The following is a 25,467-nucleotide window of genomic DNA, read 5'->3' on the forward strand; positions in this document are numbered from 1 at the left end:
GTGGGAGACGCAGATGTTACAAGGAGACCCGAGTCACTTGCTTTCAATCGATGATGGAGCAGATCTGTACCGCTGCATTGCCCATTACACTTTTTGTTGAGAAACTGAGCAAACAAAACCGAGCTCTCAGAGCGAGTTTTCTGACTTTGGAGCCCAGAAAATCAAGTTTGAACTTCTCAGCAATCCATTTGCAGTTGACTGTTAAAAAGCACCTTTAAGCACACGCACACACACTCAAGTACACACAAGCTGCTCCAATGCTCTGCATGTTTGGCAGCACTTAACTGTATTTAGCTTCTTTCCTCTGTGATAAAGACGAACACCACACAGAAGTCTCCTTACTGGTGCACACATTCAGTCCATCCTGAAAATTTTCACAGCACAGAACCTGAACCAAACACTGAACTTGCAGTTTGAAGAGAAAAACAACGACCAGGCATCTGGCTTAAGCTGTTTTACATCACAGCAAAGTGTGGTTAAATATATATGCTTCTTTTTTTAAATCTTTCAACAGATTGATCATTAAAATGTTGTTTTGTTTGTTAGTGTTAATGAAATCTGAGTAATTTTAGACTTTCATCATGGAAAAAACAGTTTTAATAGTCTACGAGAAAACATTTTTTCTGGAATTGACTCAGAAAAAAGTGCATATTGAGAAAAATACATCAAAAATAAATTCCACTGATACATTCTTTCATTTTTTTTCCTCATTTTCTCGTTTGTTTGTTAGATATAAGTGTTCTTAATTCTAAGATGTTGTAGGAGAGTTAGAGTTTGTATTTCTGTATGAATAATTCATCATAATATAAATAATTCTAAAAAAAAAAATCATGGGTCAATTTAAGCCTGTTTTTTCAATAAAATATTTACCATGATTTGGAGCTAGCCCCTCTATGACTGACCTTGACAGCCCTTGTTGTTTAAAGGCCACTCATGAGTTAAAGACTGCTGATCAGCCACAACATCAGTACCACTGATCAGTGAAGTGAATAACATTCTGCTTTGTAATAAGATGAACAAACTTTGAGCCTTAACGTTAATGGCCTCAATATGGAGCACCTTTCGCAACACAGTGGGGGAGCTACACAATATTAAGCAGGCAGTTAAAATGTTGTGACTCGATGTATTAGAGCCCACTTGGAATTTGACATGACAAACAGACTCTGATGAAAGGGCTGAAGAAAACTTTTCTCTGGTCTGATGTGACAAAAGTGCAGCTCTTTCGTCAGAGCGGCCCTGTGACAGCCCACAGTTTAAAAAAACCACAGTTTACCCGTGGAGAGACCTGAAGATGTCAGATTTTAAGTCTGTTAAGACATGAACTTATTGAAAAACACTGCAAGCGATGCTGAATAGACTTTTGCAAAATTCTGAATTTAGTAATCCATCCATCGCATCCATTTTATTTTGCTTATAGGGGGCGGGTCACAGGGGCAGCATCCCAGGCAGAGAAGTGCAGACCTCCTTCTCCCCAGCCACCCCCTCCAGCTTATTAGTATTATTATTTATGTAAATGGGCGTGTGGATATTTTCTCAGTCAGCTTTCTTTCTGCATCACAATCAACTCACTGTCTATCTCTGTATTTTCTCTTCCCTCTCAGAGAGCAACATCACAGTGTTCTTGTCCAGTAACTCCTCAGTGGTCCTAGAGGGTGACGTGATCCAGCTGACCTGCACAGTCCACGCTACCACGGGCCCCGTGTCTGTTGTCTGGCAGTGGACAGACAGCAAAACAGCTTCACTGACCAAGGAAGTGGCGTCCATTGATCGGGATGGCACAATATGGCATAGCCCCAGCTACAGAGAGCGTGCCAGTTATGGGGAGATACGCGTGGAGAAGGTTCGAGCTGACACATTCTCTCTTTCCATCCACAACGCCTTACCCGGGGACAGGGGCCTGTACCGCTGCTCAGCCACTGAGTGGCTTCACACCGGCTCTGAACCTGAGCTAAACTGGGAGAAGAGTGAAGAAAGATCCGACACCAAGATGGTCAATGTCACAACTGTCGGTGAGCAATGTCATCCCAATCTGATCTGTATTCTAATATCTTCAAGTCAGTGAGGCAAGTAAATGCCCTGACAATTCCAGCATGTCTGTACACAGAATCAAAGGGACGCATATGGTTTGTGATTTGCTAAAGACTGACAAATGGCTCAGGAAAAACAGGAGGCCACATGGTAGAATAAAGCATGTTTTATTCATGCACTGCTTAGGGGCTAGAGCTATTATGACACACACACTCACACCACCTGCCTCATGTCAAGAGCAGTGCTTCCATGACACCCATGATAGACCCACACGCACACACACACACTTGGATTAGCCAGAATTATTAGAATGGAAATGCAGTGGAAATGTGTTTCACAGTCTGTGGGTCTCCTCTGTCATTGCTGACTTAAGCTGAACATCCTCAGTACAGGCGGAGGAAGCCACTGGAGCAGAGCAGTGAGGCGCTGGCAGGGCAGGAGCACCGGGTGCAGCACGCACACACGCATAGACACACAACTAACGGATTAGCTCCTTGCAGCAGCAGACAGTGGTGCTGCAGAGAGGAGATGTCAGTTTTTAAGTGGCCATTTGTTAAGTTTGGGCAACAACAGAAACATTTGTTTGAGGAACAAGGGACATATTATGCAAATCCAGGAAAAGGAAGTCCAAAGATTCTCATCTTTCTTCAGTTACACTTCTCGACAACCCTCTTCTCCTCCATGCTTGCTGATTAAGAGGCTTTCTAAATGGGCATGATAGCGTGACGGTCAATACGTGTGTTATGTCTGATTTGTTTTGGCCTGTGTTTTTCCTCACTTTAGCTTCCAAAAGCATGTTTATTGGACCTAAACCTACCATGTGAATGGAGCATTTGATTTAATTAAGCATTATTCTTTTTTTAAAATATATTATTAAAAGAAAACGAAAACCTTACGCTTCCATTCCTGAGCTTGAATTAGGCCAATAGTAGCATTTTCCAATTAAGACAAGGGATATACCATTGGACATGTATACTGGACATTCAAAACTCGCAGGGTTTGTCCCACCAAGCCTCTGACAACAACAAACACAGGATTGATTACTGCTTGTAAAAACAGTGACTGACAGTGTGGTCGGTGAAATTTCGTGCGGCCACTGTGACCATACCGTATTCTATATCATCCTTATTCACAATTCCCTTTGCTTCCTGACAAGACCCACTGAGAATAGCAAGTGGATGTCCTCTGGGACTTTTGTGTATCTGTTGCCACAGTGAAGACAAAGGTTCTCGGTAGAGACCTTATTTCCAGCTGACTGGCCTTAGGGGCCCTTATGGTGTTTCAGGTGGCCCACATAAGCAGACACAAACGACAGTGGAGGGTAGATATTCACACACACGGTGCTCCAAACAATCAAACACACTTTGTACGGTAATGGAAAGAAACACAATGTTTATTCACACAAAAACAGAGAGTTGTATGGGGAAAAAATGGATCAGCGTGAAATCCTCTTTTCTGTCACTGAGGCAGACAGACTGTGAGGGGAAAATGGAAGAGGGTTGCCAGGCGATGAGAGATGGAGTGAGAGGGGAGAGTTATTGTCTGTTAGAGAATTATGGCCCCAGGCGGCTGTCCCAGCTGTAGCCAAGTCTGGACAGAAAGCCATTGATTACATCCTGAAGGACGCTGAGGATGATGACTGTCAGAGGACAAGAGAGGGTGAGGGACGGAGAGAAAGCAACGATGCTGTCGACAAGAACATAATGGAGAATGCGCAAAGTCTCAAGGAAACGAATTATCCGATCTGGCAAAAGTCAAACTTCATCAACATGTCTTCATTCCACCTCACGTTTTCATTCTTTTTTAGTTGTTGTTGGTGTTGTATCTGTGTGTGGCCATCTTTCTCATTTTCAAGTGCAATCAGTCACATTCAATGAGAGCCCTGAAATAGGTGCAGCGGGACCAGAGAGAAAAGGGATTGTTTTTTTATTATTATTATTATTTGTTTGTTTCACCCAGTCTATCTCTTTTCTCTCTCCCTCTCTGATCACTCTTGTTTTCCAGTGTAGGTGTCTGTTGGCAGTAATATAAGGAGTTGGGAGATTGTTTTTAGCTTAATGAGGATAGTTTAGACTTGGCAAGCAGTTGAGCGTAGATCGAACATCGGCGCTTAGAGGAAATCTCTCCCCTGGGTTTTCTTTGTTGCATCACCGTTAATTTTGAGGCGCTCTCTCACAGTCAAGCACACAAATTCACACTCACGCACACACACAGCTGTCTTTTGACACCTGCCCCGTAATGATGCTGGAGAATACTTGGAGACTGAGAAATGCTTTACCTGTGAACTCTTAGATAAATATGGTCTTTTTCAGCAGTGGACTTTCTTCCTCCTGGTACCTATGATGAAAAAAAAAAACTCTTTCCAGAATGTGATTACTTTTTAAACTTTATTATGTAAAGATTTATCATTAGTCAAATAAAAAGCCCATTTGACTGTGTGCCAGCCTAACCTTCTTTCCCCTCTCCGTCCATCATCTAGAGTCCTCCTTCTCGGTGTCGGCCTCATCGCGGACACCATCCATAACCTTCGGAGACTCCTTCGATCTCCTGTGCCTGGTCAAGCCCCGCCATAACCCACGCGTCCCCACTTCCGTCACCTGGCACTTTAAGCCAGCTGGAACAGAAATCGATGGCGAGGCTGAGGGAGAGTTCAAAGAACTGGTGACTTTCACGCGCGAAGGCACGCTGCAGTGGGGGGAGCAACTGCTGGGATTGGGCACCCGCACCACCGTGGACCGCTCCCACTCCCACACCAATTTCTGGCTGTCTGTGACCCGGGCCGGGCGCCGTGAGGCGGGCAAATATCGTTGCACTACAGTCCTGTGGAGGAGGAACTACGACAACAGCTGGAGCAGAGTGGCCAATCGCACTTCCAACCCACTTGGCATCAGTGTCCTACAGCCAGGTAAAGCTGCAAGGCTGTGTTGCCAGGTTGACACACACCTAATTGGAATGGACACAGACCAGCACACAAACGGGGATAAACACAGATTCAGACATACAGTCACACACATACAGACACACACAGACTTATACACTTTCAAATAGGGTGAAGGCACCAGAGCTTAGAGGATTTCTACCTGCTCTAATTGCTCTTAGTCTGTGGTTTAGCCACTAATTGGAGTTTCTATGGATGTCCTTGTGTGTGTGTGTGTGTGTATGACTGACTATGCAGGGCAGGGTGGAGCCTCCTAATGGAGCGCAGTGAATGGATTGCTAAATATCCCACAGGAAGGGAAAACTGAGTGAAGGAGGGAGGAGAGAAAGTAGCAAAGGACAGAGACAGAGCGAGAGAGAAAGTGTGATAAAGGGAGTGAGCGATCTGTCCTTGAACCCTTTTCCTCAGCGGAGGCATTAAACTGTCTACACCGCCCTCATTGGCCTTCTGTGCTTCACAGGCGCACTCACATGCATGCACAGAACCCATTCAGACACAGCCCAATTAGTGGGCGAATGCCAACAAAAAACCCCACAAAGAAGCACAAACCCGCTTTGGCCCAATTTAGCCCAGTCTGGTGTACCTTAACAGTATGATACTTCATTTATTCAGGTGAATTTACCTCCGTAAAAAAGCTCATCCTGCTGATAAAATAACCCACTATTTTCATAGGATTTAAAGCAGTCCAACTAAGCGTTGTTGCACCTGCTGTACAACAGGAGATCAGATTTGTTGGATTTAGCAGGAAGAATGTCAGCGAGATGTGTGGGTGGGATGACAAGTAGGCTTTCAACGTGTTGAAATAATATCAGCAATCATTGAAGTGAAATACAAAGATTTGGTCTGCAGTGTTCTATATGTGACCGTGAACAATGCGTGCCTGCAGGCACCTGTTCAGGTGGGGATAAGTGAGATGCTGTATTGAGTTCAGAGGCACTTTGTGATGATCAACAGCACTTTTCAAGTGGGCCAGATGAATGTCGTCGCATGTATAGTATGAATAGTCTTTCATTCCGTGCTGCTGTTGCAGAAAGTCATACTGCAACAGATGAAACTTTCTTTAGCGAAGCATCTTATGGTGAAAGTCAGTTTGGTTGTTTTGACCAAGTGTCCCACATCCAGTAGAATTTCAGCAAAATCATATTTTCATCAGCACATGTTCTTGTCAGTCAGCACAATACACTGACTCAGCTTTCATACTTGATCCAAGGTCAAGATGACCCAGCTGAACATCACCTCTCTTCCTGTTCTCAAACTCAACTCAGACTTAATGTCTCTCCCGCTGCAGTCCTCAGTGTAACCCACGCATGCACCTCCAGATGAGTGCAGATGGGACTAAAACATGTAAGAAAGAAATACAAGCAATAAGAGTTCCGTTTTATTATCTACAATGCAGCAATACATAATGCAAACACATATTAAACAGACCTACAGAAACACCACAGTGCAGAGATGGTGCTTTACTTGCATGACTGATTCTGCTCTGACCTTAACCGCTCATGCAGAACGCGCAGAATCTCCAGCCCCTTCAAAAGTTATTTGGAAATCGACTTATCATCCTGAATGCTCATTTACCTCCCGCCCGTGTGCAGTTTACTTTGTTTATCCATAACCAGAAAAATGTAGAAGGACACAAACACACAGAGACAGACATTTCATAGCAATCAAGGGTCTCCTCCTTCCACTCTCTTTTCCAGCGGTGTCTGTCTCTAAGACAAAGTGATCAGTTAGCTTGGTAATGCCATTAGTTACCATGACGATGTGATCAGTTGCCGACTTCAATCCAATCAGTAACCGTAACGATGCAGTCATTCTGTGCATGAGGGCACTGTCACACAAGGGAGGACGAGCGACTGATTTCCTTTATCTCATTGGTTGCCAAAGCTTATTTCAGTCATGGTCATACCGTGTTCATGTCCACTGCCTCTTATGGGGTTTTCTATCTTCTTCTTCTACATTTCTTTTTTCGGTTGTGTTGTCAGACCTGCATTTAGGCCGATGATTCATTTGTCAAAATGTAGGACGTCTCTTTCTGCCTCACGCCTCTCCTCACCATCTGTTTTTCCTCACTGTTTTCCTAAATGTTAACCACTCCTGGCTAAATGAGCGGCTGGCATTTACTGTTCCTCTCCCACAGAAGTGGGATAAAGGAGAGTGTGTGTAATGAGGTGTGAGCAAACACAGCATCTGACCAGATACATAATTGAAAGACTTTAAACCATGCTTCCAGAGGTACTTTTTCAATATGTATGAGCTGCTTTGGCAGCGCACATACATACTGCATATGGGCATGCCGCACACCTTATGGTCAGCTTGTGAAAGCTTTCATGTGAAACATCCACAAGATTTAATACCTGACAGGTTGTTCATTAACACTGATCAACTTGTTAAGAAACCTTGAAATCTGGCTACTTTGACCTTTGACCTACTTTGATGTACCACTACATTCAAATAATAATAAATAATAATATATAATTTTTTTTTAGTGGCTTACCAATGTATAAAGAATCACCCAACAGAGAAACAGCTTCTCTCAGCTTTCTGATGGTCTATTATACCGCTATCTTTAATTCAGAAGAAAGGTACGTGTGTGCCAAGCATAGGGAGGTTTGTATATGTGAAATGGCACTCTTCATTAAAATACTGCTGAACTTCAAAAGCAGGGACTTAAAACTTGTTTGCCCTTGATCAACAGAAGAAAATAAAAATGCTGGAAGTCGATGAAAGCCGGAGCAAACCCTCTGAGAAGGAGTAGGCTGGTCAGCGTCATACACCGTCAAACTAGTGGGGTGCCTGTAGCCCAGTCCAGGCCTACTTCATTTTCCAGATTTCATTAACAGTACGATGCCTGTCCCATGGGTCATATCAGACAAGTTCACCACCATCTCTGCACACACATGCAGTTAATATGTTCATTGTGAGAGGCAACTCTGTGCAGCAGTTTGGCTTGAATTATCCACCACCTACATGGAGAAAACCATTGCTCACATAGGAGCACAACCATCATCATCCTATACAAGAGCACAGTGTGTATGTGTGCGCGTGTACACACATTTGGAGGGGGGTTGTCTCCCTGAGCAAAAGTGTAATTATCTTATGATGGAACATGATTCCGTATTAGCCCCCACAGCAGAGTATAGTCGCCAACAAACGGAAATAACATAAACACGCCGTGGCTATACAGCTTCACGTACAGTGGTAGTAATATTAGATTTCACCTGATTGAGTTTTCTCTTTGTATCTTTCTGAAACGCAATAATGGCAAACACATGTTCAGCATGGCAGATCACCGGGGAAGCCTCAGTCTCTCTAACACAATCTAATATCATCTACTCATAACGCAGACTACACACACACACACACTCTCGTACGCAAAAAACACAAAACTAATTATGCTGAATCTTCCCTAATGGAACGAGAATTTAGATTAATGATAATTTGGGGAGATCAATACATTTTTCTCATCACTGTAGTGTGTGCGTGTGCACTTTTATGCGTGCGTGTGTGTCTGGTATGAGGAGCGGGATATTAAGGCCGCCTGGTTATTGGCTGAGTTAGAATGATGATGGTGATGATGGGGTGGGGTGTCCCACTTAGAGTTTCTCCTCATCTAATCTCCCACACATGCGTTTCCCTGGCTACCTTTCGCTCACATGATCAAACATCGCAGTGCAGGAATGGATTCCTTTTTTATTTTTGCTTGTTCCTAGCCTCCTCTTTTGTTTTGCTCCCTTGTGGTTGCGCTTTGAGTTAGAGAATATATTCCTCATACCGTCATGTCCCGCCTTGTGGGCCAGCAGTTGGAGATGCCGCGTGCGCTCTCCTTTCATGCCACTGAAGTAGTTGCCTCCCAGGCTTTTATTGATAATGCTGCCTTCACTGCAGTGACTGGAGTATGCTGCGCATCAGGGAATAGATGGGAGCTGTCTGTCTTAGGGCCTGGCCTGTCACCCTCATGTCTTCCTTTTCTTTCTATATTGTGTTCTCACTCTTCCCATAAGTATCTAATGTCTTCTTTCCCCTTTACTCTCACTTAGCTGCATGTTTCCCTGCAAACGCCCCCAGCTTCTGTCTCAGTCTTGTGATTTTCAATATTTTATAATTCCCTTCTTCCCTCCTCCTCATAATTCTTCAGATAGCTTCTTCACCATTGTTAGTATTTCCTGTATAATAAGGATATGGAAGCTCTGCTTGTTTGTGCACAATAGAGGCTTTACCACAGTGTCATTGCTGGTGACAGGGTTGTAAATCTTTTTTGTGTCCCTTTCTTTTTTTTCTTTTTTTGTTGGCCTGCGATGGATGTAGTTTGGGATTGCCACAAGCTCACCTGAGGCAGAACTCTGCGTACGGGGCTGCTGCATCCATTTCTGCAACACATCACCTGCCTCCTCTACGCAAAATGTGTTCTTTGCATATGCAAATGTTCAACGTGCAGTCATGGGCCGTTTGTCTGCACACACGCGCATAAACGCGCAAGGTCGTGATGTGTGATAAATTAAGAGACTTTGAGGGGTGTGGTGAAACGGAAAATAATTTCGCAAAAAGGTTTTTTGATTAATCACGTCTGTTTCAGACATTCAAGGTCAGGTTCCCTCCGATCGCGTCTTCTTCTTTCTCACGCGAGCGAATCGTCACGTTCTCTCTCGTGCACTCACAACGGCACATTTTTCTGTCAAACCCAATCCAATCTCGGGCTCATTTCCTTGTTCGGCCCTATCTGCCGACACAATGAGATTCTCTGTGTTGTGTCTCTCCATCTCTCATAAGCACCCGTGTGTGTATATGTGTGTGTGTGTGTGTGTGTGTGTGTGTCCTGCTGCTGCTGTAATTGAAGTCGTAACTCAGAGCTAGATACAGTGCTGCTGCTCCCCATGTAAATCAGCAGCTAATAGTAGGAGCGAGCAGAAAACGGCCCTGCAGTGCTGCCTCCTGAATACACACCCGCTCTCGCCCTCCTCCATCCTGCACTAACAGAATGACCACTGTTCTGTGGTTTAATGTGCATAATGTGTTTTATGCTCATCGGCAGACCCCTTTCAAACACACACACAGGCAAGCATGAAGACACATGGCTCAGTCTGATACATCTTGTGCTCTCCCCTTTGTGCAAAGTTTTTCTGGGTCATTAATGTCCCGAACGTTGCCCTGACCCCAAGAGGATGCACACCTCTTGCGCATCCTGTTCCTGCTGTCCAGCCTGCTTACAACAGTCAGTCTTTCAGACAGGCAGGCAGGAAGTAGGAAATGAATTTGGTTTGACATTGTGTTTTACAACTAGCAATGAATATAGATTACATGGGTTTGTGTGCCCTGTATGTGGATGTGTTCAAGGCTGTCCTTATGTGCAGATATCCCTATAATAGGCCCAGTCTTAATGAAATTATTCAGGGGGAGTTGTGGAGTAGAATTGAGAAGTGGTAATATCCCTTTGACACAATGGGATCATAGATATATCATGGTCGTTAGCATAGACATTAGCCTCCTGGTTCAGAAGAGAAGCCAATTGTCAGTCGGGTGAAGCCTTTCCCTCGTTGTTTCTGACACTCTTATCTATGCCCCCACTGACAGAGGTCCAGACAAGCTGGCATTTGCAGCGTTTTATGTTGTGTGTGTGTAAAGTGGCAGGGGTTGGCAAGTAGCATCAGGCCGAAGCGTGCTGTCCTGCAGGGGATTGGGGTGTGTCTAAAGCCTTCAGTCCTGACATGCTTGGTGTCCTGGCTGTGGATAAGCCCCAGGCTGTGCTAAGGCTAATGCTAAAGGCGGAGCAGGCAGCCATTAAGACTATAAGTCCTCTGGAGTGGAGCTGGAGAGGCTGCCTGCTGCTTTCCAAAATCCCCCCAGGAGCATGTTCTCACTTTCTGTCTTTTACATCTCTCTCATCTTTTCCAGGCTCTCTTCCTCCCTCTGCACCCTCACTTTCACTTGTCTTGTGAATATCTGTTCAGCTGATGATTTATCCCTTAACTTTTCCATTTTTCTCTCATCCTGTCTTCTTTAAGAAAAAAAATCTCATCCCTCTCCGTGTTCGCCCTTTTTTGCTTTTATTCACTCCTCTTGCGTGTGGCTCTTTCTCCCTGTCTCTTGCCCACTTTTTCTCCCTTTAAAGTGGAGGCATTATATTGTGGCCTAGTAGAAAGCTTGTCAGCTCAGTGGTCATTAAGTAATCATTAGACTATTTTAAAAAAAAAAGAAGCCAAAGTCTTAGGCAGAGACCCAGCAGCACCTCTGGCGTTCACACTTCATTTACTGTATGCCTCATTAAAATTAATGTATCTACAGGTTAGTCTGTTGAATATTCATGCAAGCATCAGGTGATTAGAGAGACTGGCATAAATGACTGTAGGGCAAAGAGGTGATGACTGATAAATACAAAGACTGTGATGAAGGCACAGGATGAATCAGATTTTTTTTTTTTTTTTTTTTTAACCTGAAACCCGCTGTATTAAAAGACTTCATCTGAAGCGGCGACAGCACAAAACACACACGCAAAAAAAAAAAAAAAAAAAAAAGGAAAATGAACTGAAATTTTCTCCCTTGACAAAGAAAAAAGGATAACTTTTTTTCTTTGATTTACCATCTCCAGCTGTATTCTCCTCTTCTGAGCGCTCGGCCAGGCAGTTTTGTAGATCCTTTGAAGTTATCCTAAAATTTTGTTACGAGCATGTGCTTGTGTGAGCTGTGGTTGGTATGCTCTGATGTGCCACAGTAGCATCCTTAGCTGTACACTTCTCCTCCCCCTGGACTCAAACTTGTTTTCATCTGCTATGCTTCATAAACAACAATTGTGCAGTGCTGCTTTTGGGATTTGCAGTGCACTTTGCTATCCCCCTTTTTTTTTTGTATCAAAACTGGGCTGTTGTTTGCAGCCTTTATGTACTTGCCTCCACTGATGACTAAATGGAATAAAGACAGTTTTGTCTCAACTCTGCACTTTCCTGTAGCTATTAAACCAGACAATATCCGCACACATGGAGAAGGGATGAGATGAGGGTTCAGTGAGCCAATTAGTGACTGCACTGTGTGGATTTGTGTGTACTGTAATGACTGTACATGCCCAGCAAACTGCTGAAACACAGTATTTCCAGTAGAGCCGAGACAATTGTGGACTGAGCCGTGCTCTGTCTCTCATTACATCTCCATTTCATCAAGTCAAATTCGTTTCAGGCTTTCTGTGGAGCAAGAATCAGACTTTTTGATTAAACGTATTCAATCATGGATCCTGATGTAAGGTTTAACTGAGTTGTGGGGTTTTTTTGTGTGTGTGTTTTTTTTTTTTTTTAACTCAAGGATGAGCTCAGTGACATTCTTAAATATATCCTGGCCACCCTTGTTGATCATGAAGACAGCGTTGCCCTGGAAACCACAGAGGCAGGTGAACAGTGCGAGATGCTGTCAACGTTAATGCTCAAGGTTAAACAAAAAATAGCGATGTTTATTCCATGAGTTTAAAGAAGAGAATTCAAGTGTTGCTACATAAAGAATGCCGTGTGTTGCTGTTCACACCCGACTAACAACTTGACTGGCACGTGAACTAATGCAGAGCAGTGAGAACAAGTGTTTCCAATTACGGATTTGTCTTACTTCGTGGATGAACCCTTGAGGCTTATTAAAGAAACGCTGTAGCAAAAAACGTGTGATGACAGTTAAAAAAGGTATCGACAGCCTTGCTGACACACAAGAATGCAGAACTACTCTTGCTGTTTAGGGAATGCACATAGATGATAAGCATCCTTGTTAACAATCAACGCTTGAACTGCCTCCCTGTGCTGGTTTTCTTCCCTCAACATAATGAATCTTCCCCCATCAGTGCTGCACATAAAAAAAGCACTGCACACTGTGCGTACATCATACTGAATTTTTAGCTCGTCTGCTGCTTGCGTCAGCACATGCACTGTTGGTAGGAATGGCTATAGTGTAGCTGACAGAAGGAACCTCGCTCTCTGTGGGAATGGACACGTGTCAGGATTTGACAGGCTGATCTGTGAAGTCGCTTTCACAGCATGAGGATTCTGCAGGGAGCGGAGACTTAAGTTGTTTTGGCATATGAAAAGATGCATTTCCTTTCCTTTAATTTTTCTTTCTCCTTTTGCGCTCATTGTTCTCAGATTTTCTTTTTCTTCTACTTCTTTTTCTTTGTTTTTTTGTCCCTTCAGTGTATGCTTGAGTGAGCAATAATAACTTGTAATAGCTCATGATGCTACCTAATAGCTCTCAAATAATTAGCCTATTTTCGATTTTTAAACGGCATATCTGTAAACACTGATGTACGAAAAAAGGCTTTCAGCCCCCAGTTTTTCTCCTGGCTGCCGATTCAAACTTCAGAATGGAAATGGCAGAGAATTGCTTTGTCCTGTGCCAATCCAATCCTGCATGGTTCCACTTCAGGAGGTTCGGAAGTAATTCTCCTGGAAAAAAAAAGAAAAAAAGAAAAAAGGATTGCCAGGATTCCACAGGGCTCTACAGCAATTCCGGATAGGGACATTGTCGGGCTTCCTCCCAAGTCTAGTGGGTACAGAGGTAAAGAGGCAATGATGATGACTAATTTAAGATGCTAGCTTTACTCTTATGCAACATGGTGGTCTCACAACGCCTTGTAGACGGGCGTCTTTTGAATGCAGCTAAACACACGCATACTGAATGTACGCGGCAGCTTTGAAATATCACAAACGGCTCTCATTTTAGCATGCTTGCCAATCTGTGGATAAGGATGAGCCTCTCTAGGCAGATGGCTATGACCCTAGGCAGTCAATCATTCAGTCAGTCATAGCAAAGCCTAGCGTGAGCTAGAAGAGTGCATGAATTTGGAGATACAGAAGGTTGTTTTACAAAGGAGAAACATAAAAAGGAATTGGGAAGCTTTAAAAGGAGGTCAGATATAGTTCAAGTTATCAAACAGGGAACAAAATGTACATGACAACTCATTAACATCTAATTAATACAAATGCACTGTATATTGCACATCATATCTGTTTTTATTCACAGTTTTCTTTGCAGATATGCCTGCCTCTCAAAGCATCAATACCCAAATTTTCCTTTGAAAACAAATTTTTCAATAAAATCTTTCTTTTAACTTGGGAGAAAAACAAATGTCAAACTGTGCTTCCATCTCAAAATATAAAAAAGGTTTGGAAATGGTCGGACGGAGGATAAGTGCAAAAAGAATATGGATGTCATCCAGCATTTTATGCCAGCTTTAGGTACTTGACAGTTTTTGATATTCAGTAGAACAGATGCATTGCAGCATTGCCAAAACTGTAGGTTTGAGAATCCATGGTGCTATTTGTGACCTCAAGTATATGATATCTAAGTATCAATTTTGGGGGTTTTTTGTGTCTGTTTAATCTTTATGTTGTTAATTACAATAAAAACTGCATCTATAGATGCATTACAACAGGTAGTTTTTTAAAACTGCTGTTTTAATCCATCCAGAAATCACCCATGTCCTTTAAATAATGCTAGCTGATACCCCAAAATGTGTTTTACTCTCATTCTGGTGTGAAGAAGGATGGCATTTCCTCAAGTTGCATGTCTATAGCTGCCAACACGTACAAAAATCTGTTTCCCTACACACGAGTTTTACCAGTCAAATTGTTGTTGTGCAGATAAGATGGTTAAAACTAGTTATAGAGGTGGTGTGCCAATTCCACTGGGAAAAACTGCTAAAAAATAAACTATAAATGCAAAACTATGCAGACCTGTTTGGCTTAATGTATGCATATTTGATTGCTTGTAAGTACCCCTGTTGTTATGATTGTTGAAGACAGATCTTCACTGCATTATAACAAGTATTTTCATGTCTCATGTAAATTACAGAAGCTCTTACATCATGAAAAAATGTGCTTTTCACGACAGGAACGGAGAATTGTGAGGTGCAGGTGGACATAAGATGTATGAAAACACACGATTTGTGTCCTTGTGTTTTCATACATCCTATGACATGGATGTATATGTCTCCACACATTTGTGTGGGGGTTTTTTCTACATGCTTTGTGCTCAACTAATCCCTTTCCCCCCCAGGCATTTGACAGTGGGACTCTGGTTGCGGTCACACCTGATGTACCTGCAGCTAATCCTATCCCACAACCGATGTCACTGTAACCAATCCTGTCACAGCACTCAGGGCAGCCTCAGTTCCTTCCTGACATCTCAGTCACACCTCACTGTCGTCTCCTTCCTCTCCTATCTGCTCTCTTCCCTCCTTGCTTGACTTTATAAATGGATTCCTAGTTCGTTTACTTTCTGGCAGACTGACAAGACCCCACCCCACCCCACCCCCACCCCCCGACTGCTTTTGTCTTATATCTTACTTAATAACGTAGCCCTACTTTGCAATCCACCCCACTACCATTCACCCTTGTCTCTTCTCCTGTTCTGCATCTTATCATACATTTTTACTTTGATACCAGCAGACCTCCCATCCCTGCAGCTTGGGTTTTCTTGACATTTCCCTCTCCTTCCCGTTCCCTTCTTTCTCTCTTTCTTCATCAACCGCTGCACCCACCCACACATCACTATCTTTTCCTGCCCTGGTGCCACCAGAAATAAACCTAGCAACATGTCGTCTGTCACAAAACAGAAATTGCATTGTGTACCTGTCACCAGCGCTCACATTTTCCTATACCCATAGAAATGACTGTCTGCTCCTTCTCCTTTTCTCCCCTTTCCCCCCCATCTCCCTTCATTCCTTGCAGAGAGTAAGCTGAGAGTGCAAAAGAACAACCAGTCTCAGGTGTACCTGGAAGACAGCCGTGTCAGGATCAATTGCTCCATCACCTCCCAGACCAACCAGGACTCCCAGCATACCGTGATGTGGTACGTGAGACGAGCGACCGGGTCGGAGGCTGACGAGCTCCTGCTGAGGATCGAACGCTCCGGGGCCTTCGAATATGGCGCCTACGCAGATGAGGAGAGACTGAGACGGCGTGTGCAGGCTGAGAGGTTGTCACCCCGTCTGTATGTGCTGACGCTGAACAGGGCTGAAAGCAGCGATTCTGGCACGTACTACTGCTTGGTGGAGGAGTGGCTGAGTGACCCAGATGGAGTCTGGTATCGACTCTCCCGGGATTCCTCAGGGTTCACGCAGGTTCTGGTCAGAAAACCAGGTGAGCAAGCAGTGCTTTTCCCTTTAACCAAATCCATGTTTATTCCCACTGCAGCGAGGTAGCAGCTGCCACTTAAGCCCTACATTTTGTGATCCTTTAAACCACTTAACCATTGTTAACTCAATCCTTCCTCCAACTTGCTTTCCTCCCTCTATGACATGCTATGTCTCACTCCAATGACCTTACACCTGCCCCAGCCAGAGCTCAGGTGGAAAAAGATGGATTGAAGTCATGCCAGCTGATGGAAAACCCTAATCCTCTTGTCCAGAATTCAAAAACTTCAGCTTAAAGCTATGATGTTCCAACTGCCACCCACACTCTGACATCCTACCTCATTACAGTTATTTTAGGAACACTCCAACTTGTATCTTTTTCCTCTCCCTAACTGAATTTTCCCTTTTCTCATTTACCTAAACCCTCCTACTCTTCATATACAAAGAAACTCTCTGTCTCACCCCATAAATGCCAATAATAACTGAACAGTCCTGCTGAAGGTGACTTTTCAGGCACTCGGGGAGCAGTATTCATCTGCCAGGTGTGCTGTTTACAATGCAGAATTCATATCATTGATCAGGCATCTGTCCAATTAGAATGTGAGGATGAAAACACCTGGTGATAAGCCCGTAGAGTAAAAAGTGCTTAAAGTAGTATGTTTTTAAGTTGAATCTGGTCTACCAGTGTATAGCTGAAGCACTCAGCTACTCACGCAAATGAAAATATTTTGAAATATGTGCATGGTATACAAGGCTTGTTTTGAGGAGAATAACTCGTCCCTTTCATGCTTCAGAGATTTAACACAATTTATATGGAAACTCATCGTGCAACATGGACTGTAACTTTTATTATTCATGACCCTATAGATTTCAACTTTTATGGACATGTAAACATCTTCATAAGCTAAATATAAAATGCGGTATAAACTTCGTAGATGTTCATTAAGGTGTTAAAACATTCACCCAGGAAGTCATCCAGAAATCTGCTTGTCGAGAAAAAAGATGAGGGGAGACGTGTGCCAGAACTCTCCTTTTTTCCCCCTGCTTTCCTGCTGTGCTTTCTGCTTCTCATTATGCTTTAACAAGGAGACCGTTCCAAACTGTGTGTGAGAGGAGTCCAGGCATGCCAAGTCTGTACTGTCATTTTTTTTTAAAAACTGCAGTGAAACTGGGTCATAGTACCACCCCTGAAGGACTGTAGTATACCCGCACACCAGACACAGTAGCCTTGGGGTAGGATCCAACCCTGCTGGGAAGCTGAAAGACTAGTGATAGCTCTGGGCAGCGCTCTGAGATTTATTTATTTTTTCCTTTTTGTTTGTGCATTTGGGAAGTTTAGTGTCCCATTTTCAGAATCATTTGCTGTTTTGTAGTGTTAATTTCTTTGGATTTGTTCAAATTAGAGCAATGACTGGCATTTATTTTGATTAATTTAAAAAAAACATCTCTTCATGATTTTATCAGTAAAACACTGAAATACAGCTACCGAATGCCAAACTGACAGCAAAGAAAAAAGAAAATCATCATCACAGAAGCCTTTTTTGTATGGGGAAAGATAATATTAATATGCTGTTATTCTGAAGACTCCATCTTCAGAATAACAGCATGGTAACCTACTAATTGACTGATTTGTTTGTTTTGTATTTGAACTTGAACTAAGCTGAAATTATTAGAAATTTCTTGGAGAGCTTCAATGTCTTCAATTTCTGTTTATTTTCCGGACCCCTGCAGAGGTTCGCTTGCAGGTCGAAGAACTGGAGTCAAACATGACTGTGGAAGAGTCCGGTCCAATCCGACTAGGCTGCAGCATTCCCTCGCAGTCGTCCCGAAACTCCCGCTTCTCCGTGTCCTGGTATGTAGAGCGCCCTAAAAACGACAACAATGAGGATCAGCCAGGGGAAGAAGAAGGAGACCGGGAGTGCGTGTTCTCCATTGGACATGATGCCGTTTTTGGAAATGGAAACTGCAGCCCCATAGAGGAACCCGGGCCAAATTCTCGCTTGCAGTTTGAGAGGATGGCCTCTGATCAGTACAGCCTGACCATTCAAGGAGCCCGGCCGACAGACGGGGGCCGATACTACTGCCACGTCGAAGAGTGGCTGCTCAACCCCCGCAACGTATGGTACCGCCTGGCCACCAACAATTCTGGGTACACTATTGTCAATGTATTACAACAAGGTAAGCTCGTAAAAGACAAAATCTTTTGATCTGTCGTGACACTGAAGATTGCACAAAGCTATACTTTTATCATTGGCTGCCTTCTAACAGCATACTGGTAATTTATTACCAATTAGCTACTGCTTATTTGGAAATCTAGGCTTATCGTATGTATTGTGACACTGTGCAGTCCTAATATCTCCTAATATGTGTTTTGGTTCAGGCAAATGGAAACTAATAATAGGCAAGTTATGCAGCTCTTAGTTACTTTTTTTTTCTCCTAACTTCTTGTGGGATCTGGCTTCCTCAGTTCCAATTAACAAGTAAAAATGAGAGCCAGACATGGCCGCTTACTGTTTAGCACTGAAGCTGAGTCATTTACAGTGTCAAAAACTGTGCTGGTATTTAAAGCAGTAAAATAAATCCAATTACAAGGCTCAATAAATAAGAGAAGATGATTTAGAAGTGCAGAAAGTGCAAGCTGTAAGAGACCTGCACTCTGTAGTTATCAGTACTCAGCTATGTTTATTATTAACCCTCTGAAGTCTGACTCACATTGTCCTGTTTGCTGGTTCCCCTGGTTTCATTGTGTAAAAATGCTTGCGTAATCTCATTTCTGACAAGTACAATCTGGTTATATACATCTTTTCTTCAGTAAATTCTAGCCTATTCAAGTATCTGTGCTGCAGTGACACCAGGTGAACTTATAAAAGTTTATGACTACAGACAGAAAAGAGAAAAACTGAATGTTCTCTATTTACAGTTATTAAGGTCATTTTGTTTTTCTCCATTACAGAGGGCCACATCATTTTCCTTACTTCCAGATATAGACTAGCTGATCAAAAAGGCACTGAGCTTATCTAAGAAACCTCTAAGTTCCTTCTGTTTTTGCCAAAACTTGGTAAAACTATTTTAAAAGCTGGAAATCCTGTTAATTATTGTTTTGCACAAATTCTGAGGGGTGTAGTTTTCAATTTCTTTTTTGCTCCCTACTTATTCTCACATAACCACATATTCATTCATGTGACATCATAGCAACTTACATATGCTGGTACAGCAGCTTTTCCAGGAAAAGTAAGAAATATAATACGTATGTATAAATATCAGCAAATGGTGATATTTTGACACATGAATTAAGGACTTTTGAAAGAATAAAACAACTAACGTGTTTATTTTCTGCCAACAGTGTCCACCGTCCAGTCAGTGGTGTGCTCCAACAGCTCCCTCTTCTACTTTGTCTTTTTTTATCCCTTCCCCATTTTTGGCATCCTCCTCATCGCCCTGCTGCTAGTGCGCTACAAGAGCCGCAACAACAGCAAGAGCCAAGAAGGCAAGAACGGCGCCCCCCTACTGTGGATTAAAGAACCTCACCTCAGTTACTCTCCCACCTGCCTGGACCCGCCAGCTCTCAGCCTGCACCCCGGCTCGGTCGACTAAGCAAGGGTCCTGCCCGACTGCCTCGCTTAAATCATGGATTTAGCCTACACTATGCCAGGGAGCAGATCTGGACTCCACCTTCAGACCTTACTGTCGTTCACTGCTGTGTTGAATTAGTCAATCAGTTGATCAGTTTGAAAATTCACACCCTGGTGGCTGTCTGTTTTATGTTAAAAAAGTGTGTGTGTGTGTGTGTGGATGAGGTTGTGTCTAGTGTGTAAGCACAATTAACTGTGCACGTGCAAAGTGTGGGAAAGGAAATATCACGAGGCTCTCTCATTTTCTTTTTGTTTTGTCTTTTTTTTGTGAATCTTAATTTCTTAGTTGCATTTTTCTTACTCTGAATATTCGTCTATTTTTCGAAAGAGTGCGGGGAGGAAAAAAAAACTGTGCACATGAGATCACGGGCCAATCTAGGAAGAACATTTAAGAGAAGGAACTCTATAATCAACTCTGGCATTAAGAGTATGCCAAAAAAAAAAAAAAGTCTCCGCACTGATCCAGGAGCAGCTACAGCCTTGCCCACTATGCTGGTTGCCATAGTGATGCTCTGCGCCCACTGACTTCGTAGCTGCCGACTTGGTTGCCAGGCTGCATAGAGACAAAGGCTAGGACACACAAGTCTGTGTCCTAAGTGAGGATGTGTGTATGTGTGTTGGCCCACCTGCCTTCACAATGAGTTTAGCTTGGCAGACAGAAACAGGTCCTGGTGTGCCACTTAAACACTGCCAGACACTCTGGCCTTAGTGGGAGACTGTCCCACTCTTATTCTCCCAGAAAAGAAACTGCAAGCGAAAGAGTGGGAGATGGGGAAATTATGGAAAATAAATGAACAGCTCCCTCCTGCTGAGGATATATGTACTTTAACACAAGTGATTTCTTTTCAGTGCCAAGTCCTCCTTATTTCCTCAACAGCTACTCTTTGAAATTTTAAAGAGGGGGGGTGGGGGGTGGTTCAGAGGCAGATTGTAAATACGTCTTCTTACCTCCTGCTGTGGATTTATGGGACTTGTTGGCAAAAACAAAACAAAAAAAATGTACTTATGTTGAATCAGTTGAGTTGTCCTGGTTGAATTCCACAGTCTTCATTTCCTGACTGAAATTGAATTCTTGGACATTTCTTTCAATTCCCCCGTACGACCACTAAGTCCTACATCTTTAAAAGATATCAGATGCATATTTTTTTTTAAAGGATTTGTATAGCGCCACACTGAAGATTAAAAATGTGTAGATGTATCATAAACCACTAAACACATTATCTGCACATCAGAAGACCAGTTTATGATGACAAATGTTTGACTTTTGTGATTATTCTAAGGTTTTTTTTTTTCTATTTATTGTTTTATACTGTTTTGCATAGCTTTGTAAGATTTTCTTTTTTGCTTTGAATTTCAAAAAAGAAAAAAACTGCTTCTGCTTGTGTTGCCAGGCAACTGCACCAAGCACATATGTCAATAGCCTGTGTGTTGACAATGTGGTAGAAGTAGAAATGCTAGATTTGTCCTGCGCATTGCAGTCTGTAGCATTTCATACCAGGTTGTCAAGTTCGGTCAGTGTCAAAACACTGTATATCTATTACTATAATGAAATTTACTGTGGCTTTAAATGTACAATAGTTGACCAGGCAAGTCACAAAAATAGATTCACGTAAATGCTTATTCTATTTTTTTTTCTTTCTTTCATTTTTTTGTTGCTCGAGTTGCATTTATTTAGTGAAGTGTGATGTAACACCTTAGGTAGGATGTTTGGTCAAAGACAGCCGAACTGTTTAAAATGTCTTCTAATCAAGGATTCTGGCTGAAGGCATCCTCTTCAGCTCCCCTGACGCAAGGGAGAAGGATTGAAAACCTCTGTTGCCTTCTCTGGAGTGCCAGGGGAGGTGTGAAATCCTCTATCCAACGTGGGCCTGACCCCCATTCACTGCCAGACTGGACATGAGAACTCTTGAGAAACGTGACATTATTGTCGTCTCAGTCGTGTCAAACGTGTATATTGCATGACAATATTGCAGGAGGAAATTTGATGTTTTGTAAACTTCGAACTCTCTGTGAATTGTGTTCGTGTGACTGAGCCCAGCCCAGCCCCTCCCCCGTCCCCGCCCCCGCCCCACCCCAAACTTCCTGAGCCAAGAGTGAACACGAAGCCCCGGCCCCAGTCATCATTTACGATATCTGACTGCCAATTCTACATGCCCTTTGAGCCTGTGAAGTAGACCATTTCAAGAATGGATGTTGTGGAGACTGTGTTTGATATTATTGCTCCTATTGGTCTTTTTAATGCTTTGCTTTTATGCAGCATTTCATTAAACATATTTATGTCAAAAAAACAACAAAAAAAGAAGCTACAAGTATGTTTCCTATACTGTGACACAAGCTACACAGCTTCCTCGTTCTTTTAATTTTCTCCAAATGATCCTTTTCAAGTAAACAATACCATTTTAATCTGAGTGAGGCTGGGTTTAGAAATGTGATGCATGTGCAGCAAATACAGCTACAACTAACCTGATCAGTGTCATAACAGAACCTGGAGCATCAACTAGCCGTCCATCCATTATTATGCATATGCCAACACGATTGGATAAACACATTTTTGCGTATCATATCCGATCCCGGGTCAGGTGCAAGGTGCTTGGGGGGGAAAAAAGTGGCACACAGTGGAAACGAGACAAGTAGTACCAGCTCAAAGGCCAGCAATATAACGAGGCAACATTTAGATTTTTGAAACTAAGCAAATTCTACATGCATAAAACTGTCCTGTTTTGTATACATAGCGAATGACTTCAGTGAAAGATTTTTTCCCCCTTTTTTGCATTATGATTTCTCAATGGTCCTAATTTTCAAAGTATTCTCTCACATGAGCTTGCCTAACGAAGACCTCGGTGGTCAAAATACTGCCTTATTATTTTTGTGTTTGTTTACGACTACATCTCTTGACAAGATTTTAAAAAAAGTCACAACAGGAAGGAAGTCAGTGACATAAATAACTGGTGTGGTTTGACAAAAATGGTTTCCACTTCTTATGGGCTTGCGTTACCATCAGCGCTAAATCGAAAGCTAAGAAGGAAAAAACAAAGTCTACATGAACTCATTTGTTGGTTGAGTGATTGCCTTTTATGAATCCCAGACATTTCCAGGGATGCTGGATGGGTAAATGGTGCCCACAGAACAGCTGCTTCGGCTTTAATGTGTAAATCCCACAATCTGAGACTTAATTCATGCAACATTAATTGTATCTTTCTAGACTTTAGCCAGGAAGTGGAGAATGCGGTTGTGGTTTTTCATGTCACGTTGCTCACTACCATCAATAGCGCTGTACAGTCAGTCTCTAGTGTTTCTGTGGTAATAATACCACCCATAGCTGCCTCCCAAGATTTCTCCACACATTCTGACAGTCTTGTAGCTGTGTTTTGAGGGCTGCATGTTCTGGCTGTGTGCTGGCTCCGGATTTAGGTGTAAAACAGTGTGTGTTGATGTGTTCAGTGATGATTTATTTTCACTGATGTATTTTTATATGACCATGGTTAATTTATTTTATCCTTATGTTATTCTATTGAATAGTTACCATTGTGACCATTGAAGAGACACTTAGCTATTGTCAGTTTATTGCAATAAAAATACATTGATTGCCTCTTCCTGTTTTGCTTCCAACCATATACATTTTGCAGTGTTTGGAAATGTGTCATTAAACTGATATATCTATCAGTTCTTTTCACAACAGCCACAACTTACTGAACTGCTTTCTACACCCTTGCAAAACATCTGCATTTGCTTTAAATGATACTAGCTCTACAGGAGGCATGGTTTTTGTTTAGTTGGTGTAAGGTTTTGATTTTTGCCAGGCAAGAGTTGCTGTATTCTGTATGTTCTGTGTTTATTTTATGAATGTTTATTTATTCATTTCAGTTTGTGAGTAAAAGGAATTTAATCAGCATGTTAAAGTATATATCTACTGTAGATTGATATGTTTTTGGACACTTTTTTTGTAGTTTCACATCTGTACACTATTACAGTGGATTTTAACCAAACAATCAAGATGGAAGTGAAGTGCAGACTTTCAGCTTTAAATCAAGTGATTTGTCAAATGCACAGCATTAACTGTTTAGGAATTACAGCCAGTTTTATACAAAGTCCTCTATTGTCAGATGCTCAAAAATAAGTGGACAATTGACAGGCCATTTCATGACCTGTTCAATCGTTTTGAAATTATAATATATACAAGGTGTGAGGTCCATAAAGATGTAGATATAAGCGGAGGATGAGGAAAAAAACAAACCTAACACTGTTGTCAAAATCTACAGTCAAGAGATGCTTTCCTGAATGGAAATACAGATTTTACAACAATGTGCAAACCACTGACAAAAAGATTAACTTGTACCAGAATGATGAGAAGAGAAAAGTGTGGAGGAGAGAAACTGCTCACGGTCTGAATCCACATTAAATCAAACATAGTGGAGGCAGTGTTTTGGCCTGGGCATGTATGACTGCCAATACCAGTGAAAGTGATGGGATGAATTCTGAAGTTTACAGCTCTTTGCTCATATTCAGCTGCAAAGCTGAATATGAGCTTCACAGTGCAAAAGGATAATGACCTAAAGCATGCTGCAAAACAACCCAAGAATTTATCAAGTAAAAAAATGTGATGTTCTTCAATAGCCAAATCAGTCACCTGATCTAAACCCAACAGAGGATGACTTTCAGTTACTGAAGACAGAACTAAAGGCAGAAAGATGAGCACCTACCGAAAGTGGATGCAGTAAAGATCTAGCAAAGCATCTTAAGGAGTAAACATGGCATTGGTTGATGTCCACGGGTTCTAGGCTTCAAAAGGATTGTATACTTTTGTTTGTTCTATACTTGAATTAAAGCTGAAACTCTGCACTCCAATCACATTTATAGTAAAAACGTGTTGTGGTGGTGTACGGAGGCAAAATTACAAAACTTGTTTCATAACGGTAAGTTATTCTTGGAGATCCTCACGCAAATTAACCAGCAACTTAAAAAAAAAAAAAAAAAAACATTTCTGCACTTACATAACTCCAACACAGGTGGAATTTCTCCCTCTTTTACCATCACTCCCTCAAACACTGCAGCAGTAAACTGTCTTCAGTCAGTCGATGCCATTTGTTATTCTCTCTCACTTTCTCACAAATTCATATTTACCTATTATAATGCACAGGAATACCCAGTGATGCCAAGAATAAATTCTGAAATTCTTTCCATAAAGCACGGCCACAGAAAAAGAATTCACTGTGAGGGGAAAAAAAATTGTGGTTTGGTTTTCATCTGGTTTGTTATTCATGCAGATTCCCAACTTGCCTGAAAGGGAGGCCACCGTTAAAGATCTGTTGATGTAGATAGCTAGCACACAGTTAACACGTTGTTGATTGTTGGGGGTTTTTTTGTTTTTTTCTGGCAAGCTGTGTCGCAACTTCACAGGATGCAAAACACCAATTGTCCCCTTTTGAGCACTATTTCCCTGTCCCAGTTCCTTCAGGATTTGTCTGCTGTCTGTCTCCACTTTCTCAAGCATACCCTCTATGAGGAAAGATGTGTTTTGCATACAAGTTACCAATAATCACAAATCCATAGTTCTTGCAGAGAATCTAGACACCTAAGGGCACACTTGGGCAGACAGTACTTAACGATCCAGAGCAGCAGGGCAGTAGTCGGGCAAATATATTATGATTTATTACCAATAGAAGAGAGAAAGTGCTGGAGAGAATGCAAAGAAAGGACATTTTCTCTTCTGCTTGCACTATGGTGAGCTTGGATGCATAACAAACAAGGACAGGGATAAAAATGTTTGAAGATGG

General features: G+C 42.3%; 1 protein-coding gene across 3 annotated transcripts in view; it reads left to right on the plus strand.

The window, feature by feature from the left end:
* The window catches only part of igsf3 (immunoglobulin superfamily, member 3), a 79,017-nt gene extending 55,465 nt beyond the window's left edge, over window positions 1–23,552 (plus strand). For all 3 annotated transcript variants that reach the window (XM_031738620.2, XM_039600306.1, XM_039600307.1), the window contains 5 exons: window positions 1,602–2,009; window positions 4,508–4,933; window positions 15,658–16,068; window positions 17,793–18,239; window positions 19,405–23,552. In XM_031738620.2, coding sequence (XP_031594480.1) covers window positions 1,602–2,009; window positions 4,508–4,933; window positions 15,658–16,068; window positions 17,793–18,239; window positions 19,405–19,655 — 1,943 coding nt within the window. In that variant the 3' untranslated portion in view covers window positions 19,656–23,552. The remainder of the gene's footprint in view (window positions 1–1,601; window positions 2,010–4,507; window positions 4,934–15,657; window positions 16,069–17,792; window positions 18,240–19,404) is intronic.
* The last annotated feature ends 1,915 nt before the right edge of the window (window positions 23,553–25,467 follow it).

The sequence above is a fragment of the Oreochromis aureus genome, linkage group 16, assembly GCF_013358895.1.
Source record: "Oreochromis aureus strain Israel breed Guangdong linkage group 16, ZZ_aureus, whole genome shotgun sequence".
Classification (NCBI taxonomy): Eukaryota; Metazoa; Chordata; class Actinopteri; order Cichliformes; family Cichlidae; genus Oreochromis; species Oreochromis aureus.